The sequence below is a fragment of the Siniperca chuatsi genome, linkage group LG4 (assembly GCF_020085105.1).
Source record: "Siniperca chuatsi isolate FFG_IHB_CAS linkage group LG4, ASM2008510v1, whole genome shotgun sequence".
In the NCBI taxonomy this organism is placed as follows: Eukaryota; Metazoa; Chordata; class Actinopteri; order Centrarchiformes; family Sinipercidae; genus Siniperca; species Siniperca chuatsi.
Window position 1 is genome coordinate 23,682,005 of NC_058045.1, and position 12,505 is coordinate 23,694,509.

Sequence of the window (12,505 nt, forward strand, 5' to 3'; positions counted from 1 at the left end):
AAATTCAAGGAACCGGAGCATCTGAGACGATTAGGACAAACTTAAAATCAAAAATACATATTTTTCCTCTGACCTGTAGTACTATTTATCCAACTAGATTGTTTTGGTGTGAGTTGCCTAGTTTTGGAGATATCGGCCTTAGAGATGACTGCATTTCTTTGAGAGGAAAAATATGTATTTTTGATTTTGGGGTGAACTGTCCCTTTAAGTATTGCTATGGTCCCTTACGCATAGCAGAAAAAGAAAAAAATAATGTAAACCGTATCTTTTGATATTAAAATTTAGACAGATGCTCTCATGCCCAGGCACATGATGTGATGCATTACCCCTGCCTGATTGTGTTTTTCTGCTCTAGAGTCCCAAAATCTGCCTAAGCAGCCTCCGCTAATGTTAGCGCTCGGCCAGGCCACAGAGTGTGTTCAGCTCATGGCCCGAGTCCGGTCTGGTTCCTGCTCCTTCGCCAGAGTAGATAACTTTTTGCACTAGCCCAGGTCCAGGTGAGTAAGTTTATGTAGTAAAAGGCATTACTACCATAGCCACGGACAATGCTTGTTCCTGGCTCCAATCTTTCATCTGACAGTTAAATCTCAGCTCTAAATCAGTGCTCATGGTAGCCTAGCCCATATTAGACTGAAGGTGGTGGTGCTTGGTGAGTTAAAAGAAAATTACATTGTATTGCAGCCTAGATCTTTCTCAAAATTGTTGTTTTGACTTTGGGTCATGCTAATTTCTCACTTGCCACCTTCGAAAGGTGGACACCTGCAAAACAACATATTTCATGGCAAGTGGTGCAAGCCTCCTAAAGCTTTCCAGATAAACCGTATATTTACATAAATCATTTCAAACACCTTTCTCTGAGTCCAACTGAAAGTGAACTCAGAAGTTATTCCCCAGGATTAGCTATTGTAGCTAACTGCATAAGTACTTACTTCTGTGGCAACTTGCCAGCTAACCAAACTAGCTATTCATCTGCAATAATAACAAACACTTGTTGCTTATTGCTGCATATACTGCATGATACTACTTAAACAGAGGTAAACATCCTACAAAAATGTCCTGACCATTTGGTTCAGCTGGCCACAGGTTTTTCTTCCAGTTGATTTTGGGGAGGTGAAACACACTATCAAAGTGAAATAATAGTCCACTGGATTAGCAGCCATTGCACTGCTTAGATTCTTTGAATTTTTTAGAAGACAATAACATAACCAGATCTCTCTCTCAAAGTAAGCACGACCCATAGTCAGAATGGCCACAATTATGAGAATAAGATCCAGGTTGAAAAATATCAGAATTTCCCTTAATCATTGATGATAGTTTGGAATTGCATATACACTGATCATACAGTGTATGAATTAAAAGGAAGAACAGTTACTCCCAAACAAAATGAAAATACCAAAACAGCATATCTGCTGTACATGAATATTAAAGCAAGCTGTTTTAATCATGCTACATTAATTCATTACCTTGCTTAGATAATTACCTGTCTCTCCACAGGTTAATGTTAAGTAGCACTGAGAGAGGCATGTCCAGCAGGTAGTTGTCATGGCGACGGAGGAACGAGCATGCGTGTGTTTGGCTGTCCGTCAGACCGAGCCAGCGGCACAGACAGAGGAGCAGAGGAGAGCGCGAGAGAAGAAAGCTTCCTTTTACTTTAGTATTATCAAATAAAAAATGTGTGACACTATTTAAAGATAATTAATTATTATTCTGTTTATCTAGCCATTTTTATAGTTCTTTTTTTGTCAGTTTGTTGTGCTCATCCTGGACAAAACAAATTGTAATTCCCCTTTTTATTTTTCTTCTGTTTTGATGGGTGGATTTTGATTCCCTACAATCAGTATTTTAGTCACATTGTTGTTGTTCACCATATCACAGACCACAATACCCACATCTGGTTACCACGGTGCCCCCTCACGACTGCAGGTCAACTTAACAAAACCTGAGGTATATTAACTTCATTTTTAATTAGAACCAGAAGGCAGACAGACTCTGAGCCCTATATCCCCCTAAAATATCCACTTGGAAGTGCATTCATTACTTGAAATGCATTCAGGAGGGTGAGCAAACCAGTGCCCAGCATGAAAAACACCTCTGATTGTGTGGAGCAGATCGTTAGCTCTGGTCAAGGCTGATGACGTATAGGAAACACTACTACTGATAGAAAATGGACTGATGTAAGACAAAAGTGGGCCCCCAAATTATTCCAGAAAGTTGGAAATAAAAATGTAGGGCTGTATGTCACAGTAATGTAATGTTTCATGAATAAAATGCTTTGAGCTAACAGGCTGGTAGCCAAAGAACAGGACACATCCTGAAAAAAACATCACTCGTGTAAAAAACATAATTGAAGAGCCTCTGCAGTGGTAAACACTGCCAGTAACCAGGGGGAGAGGGTGATGACAAGGGATTCAATTGGAATATTAGAGGTGTTGGAGCCTTAATTTTACTGTAACGACCACAGCATCGACCAATCAGTGAGGTGGTTGCAGGTGGCAGAGCTCTGCCCCAGCGGCAGCTACAACACCCGCTCTCAGGAGCCAACCTAACACTATTATCATGGTCACCTTAATGCCAGCATAGAGAAAATCAGTATCAAAGGCAGACTAACAAGCAGAGTGTGTATGGCTAAAAGTCAAGTCACCCCTGGGGATTTCATTACTCCAGTCCATCGTCCCCAGCCTGACTTGCTCTATGCAGGTGCTGACACCATTAGAATTTCAAATTAAGAGGTGAAATCATTTCACAAATAGGAAGGTTTTAAATTTTAGGGTGCACTTTGTGATAATTAAATCACAGTCTTTCTTTCCTCTTGGGCATTTGATTCCAAACCACTCAAAGGTTGTGAAAACCAGTTGCATGTGTTGGAAAAAGACTCAGACCCCACTATTTATCTAACACCCATAAACTTGACTTGACTATGTTCTACCTATTATTGGACAGGAGGACATAGTCAAGTCAAGTTTATTGTTTATATAGCCCAAAACCCCAAGTTTGTCCCAGATGGGAAAAGAAGGATTTTTTTTTTGTTCAGATTTGCTGCTGACCACCATGAGATTTACAAACAAAGTAACCACATTGCTCCTGTTCAGGAGGTCCTGTTTTGGAGTAAGATCAGTTGTAACAACACTACCAATTACCACTTCCAGCCCCCACAGCATGAAATTACAGTTACAGCATCTTTTGTGAACCACTTCTCGCTGTCCTCCACTTTGTATGGAGCCCCAAAGTGTTCAATATTAAATTAATATTCATTCATATGATTATTTATTTCATAATGTCTTTATTTAGAGTAAAATATATCATTGAACCAATAAATTGTGAAATAATTAAATTTCGCATGTTGGTCTATTGAAAATGCCCTTTTTCAAAAGTCTGTCTTTATTTCATAACGTCACTTTTCATGACAGCTGTGTTGTCACCAGTGCCCGCCCACTCACCTTTCAACCAGTCTCCAGTTTATCTTGGCAGGCCCAACAACTGCAACCAAGCTGGAGCCAGTTTGCTCCTATTTACTAGTAGATAACTTACTTGCTAGTTGGTAATTTTGAATCAACCAATTAGTTGCTGCTGCTCATAAACACACTACACAGTAGCTAATCTTTCTTTTTATTTAGCTTAACAAGGCTACATATGCTACCTACCTAGCCAGCTAACTAGCTAGGCTGGCTTGTGGGCTTGGATTTATAACTCTGCATCAAAGTGAATAACCAGTGTTAAACGCAGCAGCTAACATTAGCTGGTTAATTCAGAATTACTTTGGCAGTCTTGTGATTCTGGAAATGTTTCTCAGAGCAAGTCACACAACTCTGTGAAGAGCAAAAACACAGTCTTTGTCTTTGCTATAGCCAACAGGAGCTAGCTAGCTTGCTAGCTGGCAGTTAGTGGGCCTGAGTTGAGTTTTGATGATTTATTAAATTATTTCACAGTTTATTGGCTCTTTTATAATGTATATTTTACTCTGTTCATAAGATTATTTATTATTTCATAATGTCTTCTTTATTAATTTAATATTGGACATGTCGGCTCCTTTTTTAGAAGCTTGGGGGAAGTCAAGATCATCATTATCTGCTTTCTGTCTCTGTATCCAAACAGATGATTGTTCATGCCAAAATTACAAATTGAACTCATCTGTATGCAATTTCCATGTGTATCAATAATTGGATTTTGATTACAGAACTTGTTTTTGTTCCATCCCTTAGCTTTATCTGAAACATAATTCTTTTGTTTTTAAAGCAGACTTATTTTCAACCAAATAGCAATGACTGAATGTTGTCTGACTCTGGCTGCTTTGTTGTGACCTGCCAAATGGCTTGTGGATCCACCCTGAAGTGTATATTACCATTTATAAGAGCATTTTAAGTCTATGGTAGAGAAATATGGAATAATATAATATTGGAGATGTGTGTATGCAATGTGGGGTTCACTACAGGGTATGTGGTCAAACTTTTTACCAATCTGGTTTTTATAAACACCTTCTGCTATAATAGGAACTATTCTAATAACCACACATACAGTACACAGTAAAGGACTTCTGTTACACACACACACACACACACACACACTTGTACATGAAAGAAAAACCTCTGTTGCATACCTGTAGGGAATAAGTCTCCCAGCTGTCCTTTGTGTTTGAGCCTGGGCTACGTCTCAGTGCTGTTACCACACACCCTTCCTCTAATCCCTGCATAGACATAGCCACTGATGTGATCAGTGATTGTTTTAAGGAAAGGAGGGATGCAAACAGGTTTGGAAATGGGCCCGAGGCCTCTGAAGCCACATGGACTTCTTATGGAGAGGCGGGAGAAATGGATTTAGGCATCGCAGACAAGCTGTGCACAATTGACTTCTATCATGATTTTAATTTCATGTTTTGACTTTTGAGTTTTAGCAAAAAAAATAAAAGTAAAAAAAAAAAAAATTGTGAAATGAGTTACCCTCTACTTAGCATGACTTTTAAAACCTTTAAAACGATATAAAAAAGGAAAAATGATAATTGAAAAAAAAACCTATGTACTGGAAACATGTTAAAAAGAAATATTGTATTCTGTTTAATTTTGACAGAATTATTTTTATTAAAATACATCCATAAGCATATGATTGATCTCCTGTTTTTATTTGGTGTGTTTTCTATTTATTTAATCATTTTTTCTCCTACAGTATATATATATATAAATTAAATGAAATATGTTTAAAGAATGAAATTAATGAATAGTCTACTGGCATATTTCAGTACTACACTTGTCACTAGGTTTGATAAAGGTATATTAAAAAGTGTTTGAATTACTTTATCCACCACAAGTATCTTTATTGCCTGTCAGACGCAAAGTCCACGTCAAAATTGCAGGGCTCCTCGTCGCCTAAAGGCTTATTTGACTGTGTATGAACAATAGGTAGTGTTTAATTGTTCATGATTTGCACTGTGTGCTATTCTGATTAATGTCTAATACTGCCATAGGCCTCAATATGGATTTCAATCAGTTAAAGAGGAAAAGTAAGCATGTCTATGGCATGAATTTAAATGGGAAAAATTTACTTGTTTCAAGTAAACTACAATGAATGTTACTGCTTTCAGTAAACTCTGGCTCTATCAGCTCATATTATCAATTGCCTGCATTCTGGACAGTCCATGTATTGTTAAGTAGCCTGGTTCTGGACCTCTGAATTGTCGCCCACATCTCACATTTTTTTAGTGATTCAAATGAAGTGAAAACAAAATGGCACGCAGTATTATTATCAGGCTTGTTAAGCATGTTGTATTAGATATAGATACATATATATATATATATATATATATATATATAGAGAGAGAGAGAGAGAGAGAGATTAAAGAGATTAAATTGGTTCTGAATGATATTGTAGGGTTAAAGATTCAATTAAAGGAGCTGGGAGACTCAGATCATTTGCATCTTAATGTGTTACACTGGAGTATAATACATGTATTTGTGACAGGCATGTTGTTGGATAGCTATTTGTGTGCCTGCTTACTTGTGGCCTTGAGACATCACTATATGGATATAAAGTTAAGTTGATGTTAACTGTGCTGCTACATACAGTCTGCCTGTCATAGTGCAACAACAAACAGCAGACATCTTGTTTTATAATTCCACCAAAGGCACATAGTTCACAGCAGCTTGTTTTATATACGCATCATATATTTCCCTAAATGAAGTAAGTCATCTGTTATTGCTTGTGTGGTACCTTTCTGTTTTACAGTAGTTGGACAGCAGAGGGCAGAAGGGACTCAGGGAATACATAACAATCACACTGAGAGGAGTCCTCAGATGAGAATGAACTCTTTTTTTTTCATTTTGCACTGTTCATGTCATACATTTTTAATTATATAGAATAAACATACAGTAGTCTATTGGATATTACATCTTATCATCCCCTTTAGAATAGCTTCTCAATTCAATTCAATGGGGCTTTATTGGCATGGGAAACAGACGTTAACATTGCATAAAATAACAACATATACACAAACAGAAGACGTACTATTAAAATATATACAGATAGGTAAGATAAGAAAATAATAATAATAATGATAATAAAAAAGAAAATTGTAGACTTGCAGTTAAAAATACAAATACAAATATGTGAAAACTACATAAACATTGCAACATTTTTTGTGTGTGTGTGTGTGTGTGTGTGTGTGTGTGTGTGTGTGTGTGCGTGTGTGTGTCTAGGTCATTCACTGTCCCTCAGGCTGTGGCATGTTGATACATATTGGGCAGCAGCATCTGCCCTGTCGCCGACTCCTAGGAGTATTTTTAATTTTGAGGTCATTTAGCTCTTTGAAATCTGAGATTACAGAGTTGAACTTGTTAAAGTAAATGTTTATTTCATTGAATGTTGTACATTGTAGGAGGAAGTGCATCGCAGTCTCAGCCTCATCTGTCTAACAGTGACCACACATTCTGTTTTCTTTTGGTTGCCAGGATTTTTTGTATCGTCCTTTTTCAATTGCCACTTTGTGGTCACTGAGCCTGTACTCGGTCAGGGTCTGTCTCAGCTTTCTGTCTCTGACAGCAGAGAGATATTTTGCCATTTCATAATCTCTTTTTTGGGCCAGATCACATTCTGATCTACTTTGGCTTTTAGTTTCTTCTTTCCAATGTTCCAGATAGGTTTCTTTACATTGCGTTACTCTGATTGGTGTTTCGAAAGCAGTGCTGTTGTGAGACTTGTCAGAGTGTGTCTGAAAGGGGGCAGTTAGTCTCAGCACCAACTGACATAGGGGACTCTTTTCTGGGCTCAGCTCTTGGGTTTGGAGGGCTTTTGACTGGAGGGTGTCTAGGGGGCTGGATTTAAGGTAAAACATTTGAGCGCTCTCTTTTGAATGTTAAATATCAGTGGGTATCGGCCTAGTTCTGCTCTACATGCATTTGTTGGTGTTTTTCTGTACGTGTAAAATGTATCTGCAGAACTCTGCATGTAACGATTCTGTTGGATGTTTGTCCCAACGGGTATAGCTACAATGACTGAGTGGACCCCATACTTCACTTCACTACCATTTTGTCTTCTCAAACTTGTGTTCATATGTTAAACATAGAGTTAGCGTATAATTCCCAGTTTTACAAAAGCAACAAATGCAAAATGATGATATAACGTGTGAACATTTATAAGAAACTACAAAAATGCCAAGATGGCAAACAAAACCATATTCACATGGGATAAAATAGTCAAAACGAAGGCAATATATTTGTAAATGGTAAGGTAAATGCGTGTGTGTATATGTGAGAGAGAGAGAGGGGGCGGTTACGTTCAAGTGACAAAGCCTTTTAGCGGCTGTAGTAATAAAGACAAAGGAGGAAAGGAGGAAGTAAGGTGACGTTCTTAGAGAGCCACAAAGTCCACATAGTGACGAGGTCGGGTGGATGAGTTGGTCAACAAAACAGCAGACTTTAACACAGGAGACCACTGTGCGTTTCCCATTTCCAACTGTCAACATTGATTTTTTTTTTTAAAGCTTCACCACATGTTTATTATTGTAACCATGACAACGAAGATCCCCTAACCTTAACGAAGTAGTCTTTTTAACCAAAATCACAATGTTTCCCTAAACCTAAGCAAGTGTTTTTTTTTGTTCCTAAACCTTAACAAACCTAAATACATCCTTACAGCTTAAACCACATTGCTAATATTTTCATTGCTTCATAAAAAAGCAAGTAGTCAAGCAGTAGGCTATTTAAAACAATTCGCTCTGATTTAAAAGGCTATTAGTCAGAGCAGCACTGCTGCTGCTCTCCAAAGAAACTGTTGCTTATTGACATCCCAGACCCAAGTCTTGGCTTCCTATCCTGAAACAGAACTGATGTATTGTTCCAGCTATCTTTGACAACTTAATACGCGTTTATTATAACACATGCCAGTCTGTCTCTTCTAAAGCTGGAGAGCCCACATGATGCCCTCAATGGCTAGTTGTTGGATCTTAACATATTTGACTGAGCTTTAATACCAAATTGAGCTTCATTTTGCAATGACAGTGAAAAAAAAGAAAACCATCTGTCATCAAATATCTGTGCTATCTGAGCTATCTTTTCACTGAACCTTAGGCTATTTGTGGTCAATGCTGGTTAAAGAGGAGAGGAGTGGGTGCATGTACTTGGTGGTTTAAAGGGCTGTCCTTGTAACAAAATAGACTAAAATAGAATGGAATAGAAACAAGTGCTAATTTTTCTGTGGTTCACTCAACCTCTTAGAACCCACTGACCTGCAACAACAATATGAATGACGTTTGGCTGCAGGTTTGATATTCAGAATTTTGAGGAAAAGAGTATAAAATGATGTATAAAACCTCTACATGACATCTTATGAAGAGTTGGAACAAGCTGATACATAATATATATGATAGTGATATGACTGTCAGACACTGTGAATGAGATTTTTCCAACCTTGAAACTACTTAAGTGGAAATAAAAGGTGACAACTGGAAGTTGAAGGGTTAAAAAACAAGCTATAAACAATAAATGCCTCATCAGTGATTATAAGGCCCCGGACCATTTTGACTGTACACCCCCCACATGTTGCACACACAACGCTAGCGCTACAGCTCTCAGTCGCGTGACACAGAAATACATGCTGGTCATCCAGAGGTCAGTGATTCAAACAAATGCTTGAAAATTTTACTCAGAGCATTGTTAAAATCCCCTTTCTTGTGCAGACGGAGAGCTGAGCCTGTAATTATGCTCGAGGTGAGAGTGGTGGGCTGCCTCTGTCAGCGTTGCAGCCAATGAATTTCCTACATCATATATTACGCCCTCGAGGCTGTAGACATCCTCACAGCGCTGGGAGACCTCTGGCCTTCAGAATTGGGATGGAACATTCAGCGTTGTTGCTACGGTACACGTTAGTCACCATGGCAACCTGCTACAGCGTTCTCGGGGGGGTAAATAACACAACACCCACTCTTATTGCCCAATCGCTGTAATGCATATTCATAGTCACATGCAAGTCATTAGGGACATGTTTTATTAGTCTACCCACCCATCTATCTGTCTATCTATCCATCTACCCATCCTTCTATCCTTTTTAGCTTGACTAAATAGTAATTACTCTGAGGCCAGTTGAAGGATGCAGCCCCCGTCTGCTCTCAGCTAGATTGTAATGGGTTCATAAGCGCTGCTGATTGAATTGATTGCCACAGTTGGAGTCTGGCTGAGATGTACAATGAGGTGGAATATGCAGAGCGCAGAACATTTATCAGCTCACACGAACGGGCAACAAGCTCTCGTTTTATTTCAGGTACAGTTGAAAATGTATACAATACAAGTCATATGCAAGAAATGACAGCAAAGAGACAATATTCCTTTTTTCCCCGTTGGGTTTGGCAGATGTGTTGTAGTGTTGCCTCTCAGTTCTGTCATATCAACATGTGCACAAGAAATTGTTTGTTCCTCTGGTATCATGAGCAGAGCAGTGCAGCTTTACCAGGGTATGTACTCTTTTAAATGTGCAGTTTTGCACATATATTCTCTTTACACATACAGAAACAATGACATAAGTTCAAAAGCAGGGAAAGAAAATGAGGCTACAGTATACTTGGAAATGGTTTACAGTACTTACCTTTACAAGAACATGATGTCCAATGGAAACAAATTTTAGGGGTCAGGGGTCAAGATTAAACTGGAAGGGGGGTTGCACATCCCTCTGTTTCTTTAAAGATATAATCCTTAAGATTTTTGTATATCAAATCCAATTTTTAATGCTTTTTTTGGGCTGCCATTTATTCTAGTATTGCCATCAAATGTGTGTGTGAGAGCTCATTTGTTATCTTTCCATGCAGTAGCTTGCATTTTCAGTGGCGGAGTCCACCATTTCCCCACTGGATTCAAATGATGTAGCTGCTCAAAGTAAGTTTCATGCCCCCATTAATTGAAAAACGTGTCACTACGGAAAAGAATTCTGGGGCGTATTATTAAGATGTTCTCAGTGTTACCACCAATAACCACAGGTGTTGCCAAATCAAGCAGAACTGAAATCTTAAGAATTATAACTTTAATATTTTCCTCAGTTTCAGGACTTAACAAAATACATGAAGGCACAGATATTTGGGTTCAGTCTGGGTCCCTGTTCATGACCATATTTAGTTTCCAGGAGCAAGTGGAGATTAGCGGTCGACTAATCAGGCTGATCTTTGGCATTTCGAGAAGATCGGCATTGGCCGATGCCTGTGCTCACACGACTAATTTAAACAAAAAATCTGGCAGGCAGCCTTGTCATTGTGGCTGCTGTGGAACGATGTTAGCGCTCCCCCTTGTGTCAATTTCGCCATTGTACATGCAGACGTCAGTTAGTGGTGTGAAACAGTGGGAACCGTGCCAATGCTGGATGTAACTTTACCTGAGAGAAAACAGTAAGACTTAAATTCCTAGCTTTCAATGCTCAATATACTTAATTAGCTACTCTTAATAGCATATACAATTGTAAATGCTAAATGGACTGTATTTGCATAGCGCCTTTCTAGTCTTCCTTTAAACTACATGTCTCATTGACACACTGATGGCAGAGGCTACCATGCAATCAGGAGCAATTTGTGGTTCAATATCTTGCCAAAAATCTTGACATGCGGGCTGGGGGATGCCAGGGTTCAAACCCTCTACCTCTAAACCACAGCCGCCCCAATGTTTACTGTCTGTATAATTAGATTGACTCCGGCCTTTTATGTTATGTTATGTTATGGGCTTCTAGCTAACATAATGTTCCTGCACTTGTGTGTGTGTCTCTCTCCTTCTGCTTGTGTGTATTTGTTTGTCTGTGCTTCAATACACCAAGCTAACTTGGCACAGTGTTTAATTAGGGATATACAGTGTTTCATAGTAATGGATTTGCAGGACATGATCTCCGCTCGATCACATTGTTGTCACCTCTGGTCACTTGGTAGATGATATCAGCAGACTGTGCAATGTGAGGTAATGTTTTCAATGCTGTTTGTTTCTTTGTCTGTCTGTCAGCAGGATTATAGAAAAACTGCTGGCCCATCTTCAAACTTGGTAGGAGGGTGTAGCATGGACCAAGGAAGAACCCATTAGAATTTGGTGTGGAGCCATGGCAAAAAAAATATTTTTAAATATTTTATAGTCACACTAACTTCTCTGTTTACTCCTCTGCATGTTTGACCGAGGGCGGGGCCCAGCTCCCACACACACACACACACACACACACACACACACACACACACAGCGGACAGCAGAGGAGAAAGGCCATGGTGGAGACAGTGAACCAGGTGAGGTGAACAAGCACAGTGTGCTTGTTAAGCTAAAAGCGAATTGTTACGAACAAGCCAAAACGAAAGCTGTCTGTATGTAGCCTAACTGTTTTTCTTAGTTTGCCACGAATCTTAAAATTTGCAAATTCTTGTAAACATAGCTGTTGGCTGAGACAGCCCCCCCCCCCTCTCTACCAGCGGTACCTGCAGGCAGTGAATCACAGCAGCAGCAGAGGGAGGAGGACAGAGGACAGGAAGAAGGACTGATACTGACTGATGTCTGTGTTCTTCATTCTTTCCAAACTTCACTCAGTGTTTTGATGTCAGGAATATTAGGCTATTAGGACATTTTAGATTTGTTTCCAGTGAGATATTATTGAGTTTATATAGTGACTTTGCTGTTGTAAACTTCACTGTTGCTGCTCTAGAAACAATATTTAATCATCACTATAAGCCTTGTTTAACCAATGTTATTTTGTGATTATTATTTTTATGGCACACAGTGCGATCACTCACAAAAATGTGAAGGATACTTCAGGACATCACGTTTACTTCATCAGTGAGCATATTTGTTTCACTTTTTTTCTTGCTAATGTCTGAGTGTAATTTATAACTATTGTAATGATGATTGTCTAAAATGATGTGAAAATGCATAGTTTTTATTTAAATAACATCACATTTTCTTGGGAGAGGACCCCCAAACAGATTTGTATATCATAGAAGGCTGGACTATTGGCCTTGGTGGAGGTCTGTGCTCTTCGAGTGCCCTTCTAGTTTTTTAATGTGTTTGATTGCTTAGAT

At 38.9% G+C, this 12,505-nt stretch overlaps 1 protein-coding gene across 2 annotated transcripts in view; it reads left to right on the forward strand.

Annotated features, from left to right (window-relative positions):
- Positions 1-4,565, forward strand: part of ranbp10 (RAN binding protein 10) — a 38,064-nt gene extending 33,499 nt beyond the window's left edge. For both annotated transcript variants that reach the window (XM_044193266.1, XM_044193267.1), the window contains 2 exons: positions 356-497; positions 1,495-4,565. In XM_044193266.1, the coding sequence (XP_044049201.1) occupies positions 356-486 (131 nt within the window). In that variant the 3' untranslated portion in view covers positions 487-497; positions 1,495-4,565. The remainder of the gene's footprint in view (positions 1-355; positions 498-1,494) is intronic.
- Positions 4,566-12,505: the final 7,940 nt, after the last annotated feature.